Source organism: Pteropus alecto, unplaced genomic scaffold, assembly GCF_000325575.1.
Source record: "Pteropus alecto unplaced genomic scaffold, ASM32557v1 scaffold106, whole genome shotgun sequence".
Taxonomy (NCBI): Eukaryota; Metazoa; Chordata; class Mammalia; order Chiroptera; family Pteropodidae; genus Pteropus; species Pteropus alecto.
Window position 1 is genome coordinate 520,606 of NW_006442103.1, and position 20,396 is coordinate 541,001.

At 36.2% G+C, this 20,396-nt stretch overlaps 1 protein-coding gene across 7 annotated transcripts in view; it reads right to left on the reverse strand.

Moving 5' to 3' along the window:
* CARMIL1 (capping protein regulator and myosin 1 linker 1) overlaps positions 1-20,396 on the reverse strand; it is a 262,767-nt gene that overhangs the window by 91,687 nt on the left and 150,684 nt on the right. For all 7 annotated transcript variants that reach the window (XM_025052169.1, XM_015595507.2, XM_015595506.2 and 4 more), the window contains 7 exons: positions 18,504-18,581; positions 18,296-18,372; positions 15,294-15,398; positions 12,022-12,091; positions 2,190-2,271; positions 1,412-1,511; positions 1,256-1,310 (listed from right to left, as the gene is read on the reverse strand). In XM_025052169.1, coding sequence (XP_024907937.1) covers positions 1,256-1,310; positions 1,412-1,511; positions 2,190-2,271; positions 12,022-12,091; positions 15,294-15,398; positions 18,296-18,372; positions 18,504-18,581 — 567 coding nt within the window. The remainder of the gene's footprint in view (positions 1-1,255; positions 1,311-1,411; positions 1,512-2,189; positions 2,272-12,021; positions 12,092-15,293; positions 15,399-18,295; positions 18,373-18,503; positions 18,582-20,396) is intronic.

Genomic DNA, 20,396 nt, shown 5'->3' on the forward strand with positions numbered 1-20,396 from the left:
AGAATCGTAAATAAAGCACGGTAGTATGAAATGAAATTAAATACGTAAAACGAATAGCCTATATTCTGAAAAGTGTAAACTACATCCTAATTATGACCCTAATTTTAATGACTTTACAAGAATAACAAAATATAGGATTTATTAGTAAATGAGGACAGAGAGAAGTGCTTGAATTCATTAAATAATAATGAGTTTCATTTCTAGCCCACAAGTTAGAAACTATATCCACACAATGATGAGGCAGGAGAACAGAATGTTCTCTCCACAAAGCAGTGTAAAGCAGGGCAAGCAAGGAAAAGTTCTAGTTCCCATCTCCCTTGGCCCTTCGGCTTTCTCAGGAAAAGTTAGTTTACAGAATTTCCTACTATCCCATATGAATTCAAAAGGGACCATTTTACTTTTTAAATATGTGACATATCTCACATGATTAATATAGGAAATCAGTCTTATGCCCCACAAAAGTAGCTATCACAAACATGAGCAATGCAAATCTTCATAGTAGGAATACAAACTGATCTGGATTTTAGGAACCATAAAAGCTGATTCTGACAGCCAAATAGGACTAAGACAGGAAAGAGATAAAATCTTAAAGAGCATTAGTAAATGCAAGGTGTGACACACCAGGTTTAAATGAATTAACACTAGTGCTTCTTATTTTGTCCACAATATATCTTTTCCTTTTTTCTAGTACATTCTTAAGAAGGTAGCAAAATAGGATATTTGAAATTAAATTTCTTTACCCCGAACCAATTCTTGGCCAGAAGCAACTAAAGGGGAAAAATATAAGAAGGATTACTAGAGCTCAAGAAGCAATTTTAGATGGGGGACAACTTTCTTAGTCTCTTGTATCTCTGTGTAATTACTAGATGAAACTAAGATTAACAATGTGATATTTCTCAGCATGAAATAAGGTCATAAAGTCAATATATTATAATAATTCATGCCTGCAGATTAGCCTTAGAAAATATAAGGCTTATTAAAAGATGGGCTTAGGAGTCAATTTATATCTTTTAATCTATTACTTATAAGCTACCTTTAATTAGTGATGAGTTGAATCAAGTGAAGAGTAGGTAAATTTTACATACCTTCTATAGCTGTACTAAAGCACAAGCATTTATTCCTCTTAAAAAACAACAATAGAAAGTGTATATGCAGATAAAATTATTTGAAAGCATATCAGTATTAACCCAGTAGAAATAACTAGTAAGAATGGTAACAAAGACTTTAGGCAAAAGTTTTTAAAAATAATACTCACTGATTCTTCATCTTGAATCATCTGTACTAAGTTGTCCAACACAGGTGCCAGATTTCTAAAGAGATTTTAAAGATGTAGACAGTGGAATCAAACCAAAAGTTTTCAGGAGGCTGGTTATTTTCATCATTGTCATATAAAAAAACTCAAAACTCTTACTTGGATTTCATATTATTAAAATTTCTGCCTAATGCCAGGTGTTGTATTGATCTGTTTTTACTGAGCCACACTATTAAGGTAGATAGGTCAGACTCTAAACCTGGAAAGGATGAGAGGAGGTGGAGAATCAGAACACATGTGAACTTAACTGGAACACAATTAAGCAAAGGCGACATGCAGTTGGATGACTTTCCTGAGATTATTTCAGAGATAAACTCATTCTCTACAAACTCATTCTCTACATTCTCTTACACAATCAGTGGCTAAATAAAGCCAGTGGAAATTGTGAGTGGAGAATGGCAGAATGTTTCAACTCTCCCATCACTTGTTACGAGAAGATTGTAATATGTTGTTCACTGGTAGGTATTTGCAGTTGTCTGTGCAAATGTAACAGGGTCATACTCCTGCTACTACAATCAGCAGAAATGATGCTAATGAAACAAGTGTCTGAAAAATAAATAAGGGCTCAACTTTATTATCAGCAAGAAGCTAAAGGTCAGTTTCAGACCTTTATCAATGTACTTATTTTTTTAAATGGCTTTTTTTAATTTACTGTACAGACCTTGCATTTTTGGCCATGGAATCAACTTAGTAAGACTTTGGCACAGATTTATTCCATAAATAAACTCCATTGTTAAATTTAAAAGTCCTATTAGATAAGCAGTAAAATAACATTTTTATAAAGGTGTTGTCTAGATTGGGCTACAAGATGAGTTTCCCCTTATTAACTTGCTTCAAATAATATTCTGTTTCTTCTCTTTACTGATTTCTGACTTACCATTGTCGGAGATATCTAAGCTGGTGATGTTGTGAATTTCGGCAATGCAGCCTTCCAACACTTGTGCGCCTCCCGATCTCAGCTAGAGAAACATAAACCAAACACAAGGTACAGGTGTCACCTTATGTAGCTAAAACATTAAAAACAGGTGATAGATATAGTCTTAAACTAGGTACCAAAGGAAAAGCGAAAACTTAACAACTCCAAAAAAGCTATCACCAGTTACAAAGAGCCAATCACTCGTCATTGCTGCTGTTTGCCATACCACATCAACCTAAAAATCATTAGAAAAAGAAACAGAATGAAGATGGAGACAACCCAGGGTCACCATCGGCAAGACTGTCTATCAACGCGCAAGAACGTTCTTCATTGGGACATCTAACAAATCCTTTTTATACATGAGAAAATGTTACTACTTTATTTGATTATTACAGATTTCAAGAAAAAACTCTCCACCAGGCAGCATCAAAACAAGCAAAGGAGACAGGAAAGACTAACTCTGAATGTCAATCAATCCAGGAAGGACCCATCCCTAACTGTTCTACAGAAATGGTGTGAGGGCTCACAATTATAAAGCAGGGAGTAAACAGTTGAAGGTGGTTACAAAATGATTTGCACAAATGCACTGAGCCACAGAAGAAAAAGATGTTAGATTAATCTGAAATATTAGTATTATGGTTGGCTTATAGCAATATTAAGAGTTGTTCATCTCATCTCATTACCTAATTTATACCAAAAGAAAGACAAACTATATAAACTCATTACTTTTCATCTTTTTCGATGAAACTAAAATCATATTTTACAGAGGTCAGAATCTTTTTATTTTCCATTCAGCAACTATTTGAGTTCCTACTATGTGTACAGCATTGTGCAGAATGCAAGGTTTCCTGATCTATGGCCCCTTTGCTCAGCAAAATTACTATCTAATAGGAGAAAAGAAATTATCATTTACTGGGATTCTATTTTATACTAAGGAACATGGTAGCTTTTCTCTATTCACTTAAGAAAATTAAAATTTATATAAACTTCTATACGAAATTGATACTACATGGTGCTATTTTCCACTTGCTCAAGTTTTGATGTAATAATTTAAAGAATCTTTAATTCACTATTTTAGATACAATGTTTTTATGGTACTCCCAACCAAAAACTACCAGTTCTCTGGCTGCTGGTATGTTAAGCAGAATTATGCACAGATCTTTGGGATCGCCCTTTATTTAGGAGTATGTCAGTTGATACATTAAATTCAACCTATCCTACTTTTTGAGGCGACAGATTACTCCAAAGGGCCTGAAGTGAACTCAGAGGCAGACCTCCCCTGGAAGCTGGTCTACACACATCAGGGGAACCAAAACTCCTCCCACTCCGCAGCTGAAGGGCCCTAACTGTGGCCAAGAGTGAGCAGGCCCATCGCACTACACTTAGCTGTTTTCCAGGAGTGCTCAGGCTTACCCAAATGCCCTCTCAAGCCCATCTTATCACACCACTGCACACTGTCCCCAGCACTGTGCTGCTCAAAGTGTGGTCCTTGGACTAGTGGCAGTCTACAGTTTGTTACTGGTCTCAGATAAACTAAGTACAGAAATTGACTATAAATATTTTAGAAACCTTAGTAATAATAATTTCAGGTCTGTTACACTTAATAAAAATTAAGAGCTTGTATTTTCTATATCTTAAATCTTTCTAATAATTAATTTTTATTACATTTTTGCAAACTTAAAAAACTTAAAAAAAGAAAACAGGTTATTCACCACGAGTTATGAGAAGCACTGTTCCAGGTCACAGTTTGTTAATAGTTAAAGAAATGAATGTATATAAAGACTGTGTCAAAGGTAAAGCAAGAAATAATTTAGGCAAATGCTTCAAAGAAACATAATTTGATTTTCTGAGCATGAAAAACAAATTGTACTTTTGAGAAGATAAACATAAGTGCATAAAGTCTTTATGATTTCATTACTTGCTGTTGGCAATTTCTCTGTGAGAAGTAAAATTTCTACAAGAAAATTTCTCTATTATTATAAAATACAGTAATATGTCCCATTTATAGATAATGGAAAATATGATTATTACAGATTTCAAAGTGACATTTAAGTGCTCAAATCTGTTTTTTATAAAAACTTTTGACTGATAGTACAATATTTGTAGCACATACTCATAAAACTAACATTTCTCAATTGTTAAAAAATAAAGTAAATTAATAATGTGCTAATTTTATCAATTCATATAGTACTTACACAATGGCCAAGCTAAGGAAAGCCCAAGGAGAAAAAACAAAAAATGTTATGGGCAGTAAGTAGAGTAAGAATAGAGAAGCTAAAGTCTATCAATACACATTATAAAACAGCAAAGAATCAGAGAAAATACTTCCAACTAAATTTGCCCCCCACCAAAAAATCAAAAATTTAAATAAGATACTAATCTTCAGTTTCCAAGAACGTTTCATTGAATCAAAGGTTATATGATGTCTAAAATTCCCCCAAACACAAAGCTTTACCCGAGCAGTAAAAGCTTTTCCATTAGTGTAAATAAAAATTCCTTTTAAATGAATTTGTATAATTAAAGGCTGTGTCTGCATGTGTTCATGTAAAACTGGTTTTTAAATTACCATCATTTGGATCCCACACACCAGCATTGTTTAAAGGAAAGCAAGCTCAGAGAGAAGTAAATGTGACTGAATCACTAAAGACATTATGAAATGTTAAAAATAAAATCACATTTCTTTCAAGAGAAAAGTGTCCTCTCACTCAAGGAAGGTGGAATATTCCAGATGTTACTTATAGTTCTAAGTGAATAGTTATATTTAATACTCACATATGCATAATGTGGAAAGGAAAGCAAATACATTAAAATCTAGAGAGAACTTTTAATAATTCATTTTCCTTCCTTAAGAACACTTGTCATTTAAAAAGATGTGGCAAATATCACAAATTTAAATATAAAATTATCACTTTTCTTCTATAGGAGTTCCAATTTTAATTTAAAAATAATAATTTTTATCATGGGAAATTTTCTCACATAGGTTTCTCCAAGGACAAAATATGGTTTGACAAGATCGAGTTGAAAATGTCTTCTTAACACAGGGTTTGATGCCAAAAAGCAATTTAGAACCTAAGAAAGGTATATATACATACAGTCACTCCCGAGGTGACAGTTGCATGTATCACACTGATTCACATATGCCTCCTGTGGTGAAGCATTTTCTGTTTTTCATTCCTTTTCTATCCTAATAGGAAAGTGATACGTAAAGGTAATAGCACTAATGCTAAACCTGCCTTCACACCTCAAAGCCTGGTTGAATGACTATCAAATCGAATGGAATTGCTTCAAAAATTTCTGTTCACTTGCTGCAATGTACTACGCATTACAAATTTTAGTATCTGGTGCTCTTTCACCTACTTATCAGTAAAGCACCTTGCAATAAATCATGGATAATGTGCAGACAAGTTTCCCCTTAAGAAAATAAACTTCCACATCAGACCTGCAGCCAATCCTTAGCTATAATTAGCCTTTCCATTTTCTCTGAAGCACCAGAGATTTTCCTGACACTTCTCTATTATTCTCTTGAAGTAAGACTAGTAAGATTTTTAAAAATGGGCCAGAACCCATAGACCCATTGCCTCCTTTCAGGTAGATGAGTCCATGGAGAGAATATCTATTAAAAAAACCAATATCAGTACTAACATGTAAAACAGCTTTGAAACTCTTCTTTCAAAATAACCTTGAGGGCAATGAAATACACACATTTCTTTGAACATCTGCACAGATGCTAATTCCTCACTCTTTGAAAGTGAATTAGGACCAGCTAGAGGCCACTCAGAGGCAGGTCTGGCTGAAGAGGGTAATGCTGTTTTGTGTCAAAAGTCAGCTGTGACTATAGATTGAAGAGCAAATTCTTAAAAGGTTTAAAATTAGCTTTGAAGACAATCCTCAAAAAAAGTTTTTGTAAAGACAGAATATTTTAAAGCTTCTAAATACATTTTTAAGAAAGGCAATACTGACCTATGCTGCAATGTCTTACATTAAAAATAAGGCTCCTGTAGTCATCTTTCTCCTCCCCCTATTATGGTTCACATATGCCAGGCTCAGTGTTGTGCCCAGTACCATCCCCACAAACTAGTCTCGCCCCCACTCCACAGGTGAGAAACGAAGAATGAAAAAAGGTAAGTCACTTGGCAAGCCAAGTGGCTAGGCCAGGTGTCAAAAGGGGTCTTTCTGATTCCAAAGTGTCCGTCCTTTGCTATGATACTCTTTTGTCTCCCAGGAATACTCTGAGCTATCTTCTTATAGAAAAGAAATTACTTGAAAGTCCTAGCTACGGCAATTAGACCAGAAAAAGAAAAGTTATTTAAGTTGGAAAGGAAGAGGTAAAACTGTCATTATTTGCAGATGACATAATACTATACACCGTGAACCCTAAATAGTCCACCAAAAACTATTAGAACTGATAAATTAATTCAGTAAAGTAGCAGAATACAAAATTAACATTGAGAAATAGGTTGCATTTCTATACATCAGTAACAAACTATCAGAAAGGGAAATTAAGAAAACAATCCCATTTACAATTGCATAAAAAAAAAAACAAACCTAGCAATAAATTTAATCAAGGAGGCCAAAGACCTGTACTCAGAAAATTATAAGACTTTGAAAAAAGAAACTGAAGAAGATACAAATAAATAGAAGCATATATCGTGCTCATGGATAGAAAGAACTAACATCGTTAAAATGTTCATGCTATCCGAAGCAATCTACAAATTCAATACAATTCCTATCAAAACACCAATGGCATTTTTCACAGAACTAGAACAAATCTCCTAAAATTTATATGGAACTACAAAAGACCCCAAATAGCCACAGCAATCTTGAGAAAGAAGAACAGAGTTGGAGGTATCGAACCTGATATCAGACTATACTACAAGGTTACAGTAATGAAAACAGCATAGTATAGGCAGTAAACTCTCTGATGTTGCTCTTGGTAACATTTTTTTCTGATATAACTCCTCGGGCAAGGAAAACGAAAGACGAAATAAACAGTGGGATTACATCAAACTAAAAAGGTTCTGCACAGCAAAGGAAACCATTAAGAAAACAAAAAGACAACCTATTGAATGGAAAATATTCGCCAATGATTCCAATAAGGGGTTTTTATAAAGAACTCATACAATTAAATACCAAAAATACAATCCAAATAAAAAATGGGTAGAAGATCTCAATAGACATTTCTCCAAAGAGAACATACAGATGGCCAATAAATACATTAAAAGATGCTCGATGTCACTAATCATCAGAGAAATTAAAACCAGAATGAGATATCACCTCATACCTGTCAGAATGGCTATCATCAGTAAATCAACAAACAGTGTTGGCGAGGATGTGGAGAAAAGGGAACCCAGGTGTACGCTTTGTGGGATTGCAAATTGGTGCAGCCACTGTGAAAAACAGTATGGAGGTTCCTCAAAAAAATTAAAAATAGAGCTGTCTTATGACCTAGCAATTCCACTTTTGGATATTTATCTGAAGAAACCCAAATCACTAATTCGAAAATATATATATGCATCCCTATGTTCATTGTAGCATTACTTAAATAGCCAAGATACGGAAGCAACCTAAGTACCCATCAATAGATGACTGGATATAGAAGTGGTACATATATATAATGGAATATAACTTGGCCATTAAAAAGAATAAAATCTTACCATGTGCAATAACATGGATGGACCTAGAGGATATTATGCTACGTGAAATAAGCCAGACAGAGAAAGATATATATGATTTCACTTATATGTGGAATCTAAAGAACTAAATAAGCAAATAAACAAAACAAATAATCTCATAGATATAGAGAACAAACTGGTGATTGCCAGATGGGAGGAGGGGTTGAGGGGCTGGGTAAAAAAGGTAAAGGGATTAAAAAGAACAAACCGGCAGTTACAAAACAGTCAACTGAATGTAAAGTACAGCATAAGGAATACAATCAATAATATTGTAATAACTATGTATCATGTCAGGGGTATACTAGACTTATCAGGGGAATCACTTTGTAAATTACGTAAATGTCTAACCACTATGCTGTACACCTGAAACTAATATAAAATAATATTGAATGTCAATTGTAATAAAAAAAATTAAATATTGGTGCTAAAAGACCAAGGAAAAAGAGAAGTGATAACATAATTAATATGAAACCTCTTAGGGAACAAAGAAGTTTTTTCTCTAAATATAGAACTTATCTGTAAATAAAAAGTTAATATCAGTGCTTGTTAGATTAGCCCTCAAAGATCCAAAAGAATACAGCCCAAAATTTGGGATTTAAGTTTCCAAATAACAATAGTGTTTGTGCTGTAGAAAAGTAACTCTGTAATTTCTAAATAACTGCATGATACTTTTTAAAAACAGCATAAAGTATAAATCTCTCTCATTCAAATTAATAAATGTAAAACGCCTCTTTCAGGGGAATACAGAAATACTCCAAAATACTACGAGGACGACTCATGAGGAAAGGTGAGAATGAATAGCAATGGAACCAGCATATGCTAAAATCAAAAATAATTTGTTTAAGCAAAGTTATTCTAAGCTTCCTATCTACATACTTTTAATTTCTATTTAAGGCTACTTTCCTCTCTCTTTCCCAATAAACTCACCCACCATCTCAGATGATAGTCATTTACTTTCTATGACACCCATATAACCTCACTTTAAAATTAATCAACAGACAATAGCTTCTTTAAAATAAACTAATTATCTCTTTATAAATATAAAAAGACTTTAAGGTATTTCATATTTGTTCTTTGCGCCATGGCTTGGGTAGACTGTTGTACTAGAGGCACCTGTAGGAGGCACTGAACTTGCATGGCACCCACAGCAGAAGCAGCCAAGATTATGCCTCAGACATTAAACTCTTTTCAAGTATGTCAGCCCCTCATCTGTAGTAAGTCAACCCTGTGGAAATGACTTCCCAAGATGACTAGGTTGTCAGGGAGAAGTTTCATTCACTGCCACCACAGATGAAGAATTTATCTGATCATGAGAGAAAGTTAAGTGCTGAATTCCCTCATGATTTTGACTGGCATGCTAAGAGTAGAGAGGACTGGGTATACTGTGACTAAATAGAGAATGAATGGGAAAAAAAAAGACACATGTGTAATTTGAAACTTCCAAATTAGTGAAAGCTTTTTTCCTGAGAGCATTATCTAAACTCTGAAGTACCAAATGATTAAACAGTAGCAGTTAATACTCAAAGTGCCAAGCATTCTACATGGATAATATCGTAGGCCCAAATACCTTTCAAGAAAAAGGTGTATTATATCACAGAGATGAATAAAGTGAAACTCTGTTAAATTTGGACATCTATCCCTAAGGAAAAAAAGGTGATGAGACATGTTAGTTTAGAAAAATAATTTTGTGTTTCACTAATTTTCATGAGCAGCAATATAACGTATAACTTTATAAAAGTGGTCACCAGTATTGTGAGTCCAGCTATAAGATAGTAGAAGAACACAGTACTAAGATAGTTTTAAAGGTTCCCCATCGGCAGTATTACTTTGTCCTACACTCTACAAATGAAAGGCCAATATGAAGTTGGAATTATGAGCATAGTAATGGTCAGTCCTACCATCACAGAGCAATTGTTTGATCTGGATTCCTCCTTTAAAAGAAAAATTTATAAAAGAAAAAGTCTACTACCTACTGGCATATGGAATTGCCAACAGTCTGCCATTTTTGACCTATAAAAATGTGGATTTTATATAGCTTACTTAATATAACGTTGTCTTTGAAAGTATTCCCAATAGGATGCCAAAGGACTTTAAAAAAACAAGCTATATAGTAATAAACACAGTGTTCTTTGGGCATATGGCCTTTATCAACTTATTTAAGAGACTATCTAATCAGATTTAATATTCTAACAATTATCAATATTATTATTAACAACAATTAGGAGGGTGTACTTTCATTATGGCTTTGCCTCTAGGGAGCATGATTATTTCAGCTTCTTTAGAACTCAGTTTCTCATCTTTACATGTGGGAACCAGATGAACACCACTATCTACTTCAGTTTTGATCACAGAACTAAATTAAAGATGTTATACTGGTAGTAGTTCTAATATTTAATCAGGAGAGTAAAACCACATATAGGTCATTGTTAATTAGTAGTTTGATCTGATAGAGCAATCAAGTTTATACCAATTTGGTTTTTTTTTTTTTTTTTTGATGGAATAACCCTTCCCATCTCCATTCTTAACCCTCTCCCCATAAAAAGCTTTTGTTATTGGCATTACCCTTAATAAACTGCTGGTAAACTAATAATTCATATTACCAGTTGGTTTCTGTTTGATGGTCCTTTTTTAATCAATAAAAAAGTATTGATTTTCACACAAAAATTTTACAATGCAGGAGTTTTTTCCCTAACAAAATGACTAGTGGTGTTCACCCTAGTCGAAATTTCTAAAAAAGTATTCTCACACAGGTGGTGTTCACCCTAGTCGAAATTTCTAAAAAAGTATTCTCCACTAACAATTTGTATGGTATGATTTCAGACTTGTCAGTTACCAGTATTTTCAGAGAGGTAAAGCATTAATCTTCAATACAGAGTGTTGGCCTGGTGCTTAGCATTTTGTTAGGAGGTAAGAGAAACACAAAAAAGTAAGACAAAAATACTGTCCTCCAGAAAGCTATGACCTAGCTGGGAAAGCCTACAGGAGCCAATTTAATAACTGTGCAAGGCACTCAGTCGTCAGCGTCCAAATGCATGTCACCATCATTAAGGATTAAGCAACCAGAAAAGAACAAGGTCACAAAGGGCTGATGCAGTCAGAAAAGAAATCTGAGCAACAGACATGTAAACAAGAGCAAACAATCTTATTTGTCCCAGATACTCTATGAAGCACTTTTCAAAGACCAATTACTTTAAACCTCCTAACAACTCACAGGGAGAGGCACTATCGTCTCTATTTTGCAGATACAGAAATTAAGTGATATCAGCTAATTCATCCAGGACTGCACAGCTAGTAAGGGCCAAACCTGGATCAAACCCTAGAGTCTGATGATGCAGGTGTGAAGGAAACTGGACTTGAGTTAGATCCTTGAAGGGAGGGAGGCCTTGGGAAGTGGAGGGGTGTTCTGAGAGGGCCCGGGAAGGGAGGACGGCAGGCATAAAGGCCCAGGAACAGGAATGAAAGACTTCCACTGCTTGCCCCGAAAAGAGACCAAGTGCGACATGCTGGGTAGAGTCAGGCTCTGAAGAGGCCAGTGAATGTACCCAGGAAATTTCTTACTAATCTCCGCACAAACTAAAAGTGTCAAGATAGTAAAATTCAGGTCCCTCTAAAATGTAGAGGCTTTTAGTCTCAATTCTTCTCTATGAGTTCTTTGACAGGAAGTGTTTGGAATTGCTACGATTTTAAGAAGCATCTTAATTTTCCTGTTTTAAATCAAGGTAATAAAAAATAAAATTAATGACATGATCATTATTCTCTTTCATACCTGAAGTTAGGTTATACACATTTCCCCCCTGCAAGGAATGCTGTACGTTACACTTTTCATGATAATGGCTTTACATCTCAAGGCTTCATCATGAAATACTTAAGAAACTGGCACCAAGAATGAGGATTTTAAAACAAAAGTCATTAAAAACACACTTGAATGCTTTCTGAATGGGGATCCTGTAGCTGTTTATAAATAAAACTTGCAAAATACAGAACATTAGAAACTTCTATAATATGTTTTCCTGCTTAATTTACATCCTCTGAAATCACAGTATCACATTTTTTCCAGGAAAAAGACAAAGCGATGCTGAGGCTGTTATCTCTTCCAGTGTTTAGTGTCCAGGCATTCTTACCTCACAGTTGCTGAGATCGAGAGAAACCCCCTTCAAGTTATGGTTACTGGCCAGGCCCAGTAGCAGTGCCCTGAGCGAAGAAACACACACATGAGATACAGATCCCATACATTCGACTAAAATAAAACCCACAGAATAAGAATGCCTTTTCTGAATCACAGGTCAAGCACCAAGCACTACTTCACTTTTTAAAATGCCAACTGCATTTCTGTCTTCCGACAGCAGTGTAAAAATGATGCTGCAATATTCTTCCGTTTGACACGGGGCAGGTCCATCATAAATGCAAAACCTGACAGGACTGCTATTCCTGGGCAGATAAACCACAGTCCCCTAACTGAACATTGAAGTTAAATTGTGCTCATCATAGGTAAATTCCCATCTGCGTCTACTTGAGGACAGTTCTAATAATGTTTAGTATATTTTTAGGCGATCGTTATTAGAGTAGCCAAGTGAAGCTGGTTTTTCCTAAGGAGTGTACTAGCGAGGAAGTCAGGCTCTGGAGCATGCCAGGATGTGACCTTAGGTCTAGACAGGTTTATTAAAAGACCTACAGAGGTGGTATGGCTAGGGGTGGAACAGCACTAGGGAGAAGGCACAAGTCTCTAGTTTGAGCCTGAGGACGGGATCCTGCGAGCCTGTCTGGCAGTTGGTCACAGGCAACTACATCTCCACTCTGGAAAAGACTTTTGTCATCTGCATGTTGAAGAGACTGGACTAACCATGTGGGTCCCCTCTCTCTCTGAGAATGAATGGATTCCACTTCCGTCAGTCCTACAGAATCCAACACCAATGAGAAAGCTTGAAAAAATTCCACACCTGCACACACATCCATTAAATACCACTGCAGGGAAAAGAGGATCTCAGCTGGGCCCTGTGAGGAATACAGATGAGCAAGAGAGGGCTCCACCCTCAAGCAAGGGGAACAAATGTGTGCAAGTAACTGTGACAGGGGACAGGCGGTAGTAAGTCCCAGAGAGTGGAACGAAGGCATTTCCTACCTTGGAGTGACCACCTGTTCTCAATCTTTTGTGGGAAAGACCTCCAGCCAGCATGCTCCAAAAGCCCCAGGGCGAGGCTGAGGGAGAGGTGGAGGTAGAGTATCTGATGCCAGTTCCGAGGTTTCCCCCTTCCACTAATTCCCTGGCTCCTTCCACTGAAAGGAACCCCGCAGTAGGCACAGAGCACAAGAGCCTGGCTGCTTCCCACTACAAAAACCCCAGCTGGTCAGGAGGCTGGAGGGAGAGCTTGTCTATTTCCTGAATGCAGTTCACTAGGCCTCTAATCTAACACTGTCCTATGAGAGAGGCTGGGTGCATCTCATTTGTGTGCATGCTTCGGCTCAATTTCTTGTGACAGTGTTCCTCTTTTCCCAAAAAGTGGTTTTTTCCCCCTTTCTTTTTTGGGGGCCGTATTGACCGCCATCTCAAAGTTCACTTCCCAGGAACCCAACCTGCTACCACAGGGAGTTTGGACAAAGTATTCGGCTTCTCTGAGCCTCAATTTCCTCAACTGTAAATAGGAATAATGATGCTCTCCTTCAACTGTTGTCAACACTAATGGTGACAGTCCACACGTAAGTGCCCAGTGTCCAGCTTAGGGTCATGCTTTGAAATTCACTTCAATCCCACCCTTCACAGGTCAACCTAAGCACCTCAGTTTGTTATATCTTTTCAAATTATAACATGACATTAAATGTATGTAACTGAAGGTTGTTTACAGAATCTTCAATAAGGAAGCCTTTTTTCTCACATTAAAATTTTTACTGAGTAAAATATAGATCTGAAGAGACTACTGATTTAACATAATTAAACATTCCCACAAATGACCACAGGTCATAAGATTTAACAATTACAGAACAACTTTGAAGTGTAATATTTACAAATCTATATCTATAATACAGTTAATCCGGTGTTGTTGTGGTGTGGAATTCACTTACAATCAATTATGCTAATCGAGGAAGAACTACTCTATATTTTAAGAGAATCAACAACACTGAAAGAATCAGAACACATATACCTTAACACTAAAACCACTGTGAAGATGCCAACCTCTCTAATATACTATAAGAGCAAGGATCGAGTCTGGTTTTGCTTTCTACTTAGTGCCCTTCCGGTATCAAGCACACTGTAAATGATCAATAAATATTAGCTGAATGGATGAATAATTAATGAGTGTGATTGATTACATTATAATGGGTCCCCCCCTTCAGAATATTGATTCTGATAGCTTTATTAATATCCATGCAAACAGCCTAATCGTGAGGCGTTTACTATTTGCAGCTGTTACACTGGGAAACCACTAATATATTAATTTAGTGTTTAAAAAGAAAAGGCCAGCTATAACATCAGGTTGTTTTTTAGCACCTGACTGGATCTACTGTTCTTAAAGACATCTATTGTTTTAGTCATACGGAATACTATAATCAAGATCTTATACCTCTCGAAAAGAAAAAAGGCAACTTACAAATTAGATGAAGATTAATTCTAGTAATATGAATAGCAGACATTGACGTTAACATTTCATACAAATTCCAAGAGAAAAATTAAGTGCTGGTTTACATGGCAGCTGAGGAACACCTGAACATTTGAAAATATCTGACAATGTACATATTCACACGTACTTGAAAATATGTTCTTTATCCTCAGAGAATTTCATCCTATAGTTCTTTTGATTATTTCTGGGAATGATGAACAGAAATTTCAAGGATGATAAATTACGTCCAAACCTTAACTTAGTTAAAAAGTTTAACTTCACCACTACACCTACACTAGAGATATTAATCCATAATATGAGTTGGTTGCCAAGTAAAAAACACCAAAAGATAGCCTATATTGACCTAGGTAATTCAGAAACCAAAGCACCTAAAAATTCTGTTGTACACATGTGTGTGTAGTTTTAATTATTACTGTTAGTATAACAGAATAAACATTGATTAAAAAAGAGACACACAAGACTATCTATACCTAAAATGGACTAAACAGAGGTTAATATAAAAGCAGTAGTACTTGGGCGCACAACTGTTATACAAAATCAGTGACTAATGCCAAGGTCACAAACCAAAGAAAGATTTCTTTTTTCGTATAAGATGCAATAATATCAATAGTGCACAACGTAATCACAAAGAATTTGACTTCCTTTTGTGTCCCAAAGTAAAAAGACATTTTCATCTGCCTTGTCTGTCTTAGGATTATACGTCTTTTCCTTCCCTCGAGCACATTCATAATAACAAGTTGAACTCTAAGAACTGTGAAGAAAATGAATTTACTACTCACTTCAAGGGCTCAGGGGACAGTTTTGTGCCTGAAAGGTTGATCTGCATCAGAGCCAGAGAACTACTAAAAAACTGCTTGAAAGTCAGGGGTACTTCTTTTCCTTTCCTGAAAAACAAAACACAAGTGTCAGCCTGACAGTTACACTTCCATCTCAGCACCTGACTTCCAAACTGGCAAAACTGTTCCATTGGTTATTCCGGCACTGTGAAATAATCCGTGAATCAGTTACGTCTTCAGTAGAAAGTTAAAGGTAAAAAGAAACAAAATGTCTAAAAGCTAAATAAACTAATCCAATACAATTAAAGGAATGATGTAAGAAAAGTTAAGACATCATATTAAGTCCTTAAAACAATTTATTCCTTTTCTTTTTAGCCAATGAACTCATTGTACTGTGTTTTACCTATAGAACTTCACAAAACTCCATGTTTGGGTTTTTAAGGAATAAGATGTCAATGAAAATGTTTCTCAACAATCTAATGAGTTTTCCCACTGGATAACACTGAATGTTAAAAATCACCACCTACATTTGGAAATAATTTTAGATGCAATAAGACTGTGACCTGATGTTAAGCTGAGGAACAGCACAGAAAGTCTGAGTGGCATGAAGCCTGCATGGCAAATTTCCTGCTCAGTTCTTATATCTCTATCACGAATCTAGTAATTTCAGGACAAATATTAAAATAGTTAAAGAAAAAACTCCAAAAAGCAATGGCTATAACCTCCAAATAATGTCCCTTCTATTACAGTGGGAAGAAAGTGGACCAAATCACACAGCTCAGCTAGAAAGCAGAGTCGACACCACTGTGAAAATTCAAGAAAAATAAGATCCCAGAATCAAAGCTGGAAGGTGAGCACTTTGCCTGTTTTGTTCTGATAGAATTGGTGGGAAAATTGAATAAGTCCCTGTGTAAGGCACTTAGCCTGATCCACAGTAGATGTCCATTTAATGATGGTTACTCATCTTCTATGGAAGGATTCACAGAATCTCAGGGCAGAGGCCATCCTAGTGGTCTAGCTCAACCAAATAAAATTCATCAATATTTAACACACAGAGGTCCCAGAAAACCTGTCAATATTTGAAAAAGATTTTAAAACAAGGCAATTTCATGCTATTTGAGAAGAAATACCTAAGCAACCAGCATGTCTATCTAAGAAGATGAAAAATAAACATAAGAGGAAGTAATTCTGGTAGAATGTATATTAGACATTTCCAACAACTCTGGTTCTAGATCTTGAAACAAAATGTTTGTAATCTCCCATTCGTTTTTCGATGAGCAAATGTGGTTAAATTTTTTTTTAATACAGCTCTCCTCTGACTACTCTGTTTTGGTGTCGACTGTTCAAAGTTTCCAAATATTCACTGTCCCTTTCTGAGAGACGAGGATGCTCATCACCCTGCTGACAGCAGGCATGTGCACGTTGAGTCCGAGGCCAACGGGCCATCAGACACAGCAGAAGTGATGTGTGTAACTTCCAGAGAGAGCCTTTACCAGCTAGTACGTGCAAGGCCACGATTCTTCTTCCTCTGCTACACAACTGTCAGTGTTCTAGATAGAGGCCTCTCAGCCTCTCAGAGTGAAGGTCATGTGGACAGCCCATGAGGGACATGTCACAAAACTACCGTTGCTGAAAGCCATGGAAATGGGGCTGGGCTGAGCTGGGAGGCTCATTTGTTACTGTAGAACAACCTCATCTATCCTGAGTGATGCTCTTATGAAATTATCTGTGAACAAAAGTGTGAATAGCCCAGCTGACAGTCCGTAATTCACTGTAAATGCAGCAATTTCAAGATAATTACTAAGGGATTTCTATGATTATGTCTAGGTAAGGTACTGGGTACTAAATAGTTTAATCACAACCTTTCATTTGTAAGACAAGGCAATTTGTTAGCACAATTCTGCTCTACAAGTTTAATAGCTCTACCGAACACCAGTCATTACAGAATTCACAGTATTGTGAACTCAAAAGAACTAATTTTATGGAAAATCTTTATAGTCTATGATATCGCCTTCTAATTCAGTTCCTCAGTCAATCACAGCTCCACCTGGGCGTGACTTCGTAAGCTGCCTTCGAATGTATGAATTAACTGGTTGATCTCAAGCCCTCAAAACAAAGTATAAGAAAATTCTCAACTCTGATATTATTTTATTGAGGTATTTGTGGCACATTCTTGCTATTGTAAACATTTACATCACTCTTGAAGTAATGGTCCAGCAGTACTTTAAAACACAATAATTAACTGTGAGGCACAACTGCTGAAGAAAGTACGCTGGATAACTAAGTTTTCCACATAAGTGAGGGTTATTCCTTTGAAAATAAAAGCTTTTAAAAAGTTAACTAGCAAAAATGGAGGTATCTCTAATATTAAGCAACTCTCCATGTTATTAAAAGTTTATGACATGTGGTCATAATGATGAGTGTTAAGTACTGAACTGGCCCAGGATCCCATATTATATAACCCACGTACTTTTCATAGTTCTTTATCCTTTCTCCAGTCTAAATTGCTGCTGTATGTGAATATTTGCTGTTTCTAATTTTATGCCCTATTTTGCAAACAATTCTAGGTCAAGATGATAGAAGAGAGGTACTCAACTCTACAGGTTAAAATGCATGAGTTTTGGGATGAGTATTTTCTTTGTTCCCCACAGGTAGTTTATATTTACTTCCAAGTTCATCATTAAGAAATATCTGTAGAAATTTCTAAAAAAGTCTTTACTATATTGAGAGAGTACCTGTCCACATATGAGAAATAGTGCATTTTATAGAGTTCACATAAACAGGATGGAATTATTGATAAGAACATCAAACTGTGGTAAAAAAAAAGATACAACAAAAACTTGAACTTTCCAGGCATAGTATTCATAGATAATAGTTTAAAGCCATCTTCTTCCATGTACAACATTCACTCATTCATCCTTTATCATTCTGTTTTCATATCGCTACAACTTTTTCTGAGAGAAAGACATTCCTAGATAATAATGATAGCAGGACTAAATTCATACCGGTAAGAAAAGACGGTTCTGGAGAGATTGAGCACAGCTAGATGTTGAAGGCATCCACGGAGAAGAGCGCCACAGACCTAGAAAGAAATAAGGCACTCTTATTTTCACATATTTCTAGGTCTAAGAGAATATTTTATTTGGGAGAAAGCCTTTGAATCCCATCTAAATGGCTGTTCTGAGACCCCCCAGAGCAATATAAAAACATTACCACGTCCAGGGAACATTCTGTGTTGGATAAATCCAGATGAGCAATGGCATTTGGCTGGGCCAAAAAACTGTACATGTACTTAAGATAAAAATAAAAACAAATATGTTAGGCTAAAGAAATACATACACACAGTGCAAGTTAATATTTCAAAATAAAGTTGCCTAAATCCTTCCAGAATCATTCTCTACTCTTACCAAGAGGATTAGCAGAATTTTATGTCATTACCTTTCTTGAGCAGAAAAGATCCAAAGAATATTTAAAAGAAAATCATGTTTACATTAAAAAAAAAAAAAGGCCAAATGAAATCATGGCTGCCAAAATGTCTTTCTGTTACACATGACTTAGTTTTCCTGATAAGCTCCGTTTTTATAATTTTGGAACAGTGCTAATTAATTTTAACCGCTGAGATTGAAATACCACCTCAATGGCAGTCACCCTATCAAAATGCTAATCACTTTTGAAAGTGTTCAAGGCGCCACTAATTGGAATTTGAACCATAGGATGGTCTCAGGCTATTTATATACTCTCTCCTGTCCAACACAGTGATTTTTCTATCCTTAGTTACTTCCAAAATCTAACAAGAAAAGGCCTGTCAGTACTATTAGTTAGGTTTTGGTTGTTTTAATCTCACATATAGCTAAAACACTTCAGGTTTCAAGGAGGCACAATACCTAAATTCTCCCCTTATCTTTGTGCTAGGTCATCAAAACAGTAAAATTAACAGCTCTTTGTTATTTTCTAATTGCTCTGTCTGAGTAGCAACTGCCAGAGTCCACCAGTACCACACTGAGTACAAGCTCCTGCCACCAAATAAATAGATAAATTATCCTTTGCTTCACTGCATGCCACCAGATACTTGCAGAAACAAAAACGCTTACACTGAGATGTCCTGTAAGTGTAGCGGCTTAGCTGTATGATGTTGGAAAAAAATCCTCTCTACCAAGGAAGTCAGAAGAGCAAAAGATTAGCCTGGAAATACTTTAGAATAACCAGACACATGGAATAGTGTCTTATGAAAAGTTCTGACTCAGAAAATATAATTTTGCTCTCATTTACATAAAGATCTCTGCATCTGTCTTTGCCTGGCACTGTGGCTTTACACCAGGCCACCAGGTCTCATCACCCTCAAGACCATACTTGGCGGACACTTCTGGGAATAGGCAGACCCTTCGAGGATGCTCTTTCTGAAGGCTCAGGGCCAGGTGAGCCCCTGGTGCACGGCAGCCTGTCTGGGGCCGGAGCCCACCCTCCCCAGAGGAAGTTGGAACAAGGCTCACTCCTGGCCCGTATTTTAGCAGTCTTATTATTTCATCTCTATGCTCCTCTTTCATCCCTCTCTCGGTTCCTCTAGTTTGTCACTGTAATGTTTGGGTGGTTTCATACTGGACTTCTTTCATCTTGGGAGGGAGCAGATTTATGAGTCATCAGTGAAGGTGACAACTACAATTGGACAATGCATTAAAGTCATGGCAAAACAGGAAACAAATATTATTTAAATGATTTCAAGTGGAAGGGAGAAGGAAAAACTACAGAAAGGACTGTGGCAACATTTCCTGCCTTACAGGGCAAGTAAAACATTAGAGAAATGAAAATAAATTTCACAGTGTTTTTCACCCCCATAAAAGAATGGAATGCAAATCAAAGTCCTTCGATGCTGCCTACTTGCTATAGGCCCTGCTGATAAGAGAGTATTTCTTCAAAATCTTATCTGATGACCAGAAGGGACCCCTCACCACACCTGGCAATGAGGTCAGACCTAACTCACTGTATCAATAAGATCTACCAAACACTTGTATTACCAATTCAGCTGCATAAAAACTCTCATTATCATTGGGGGGAAGCTTTTTCCTTCATACTCAAACTTTAAAGAACGGCCCCTACTTTACTGCTGAC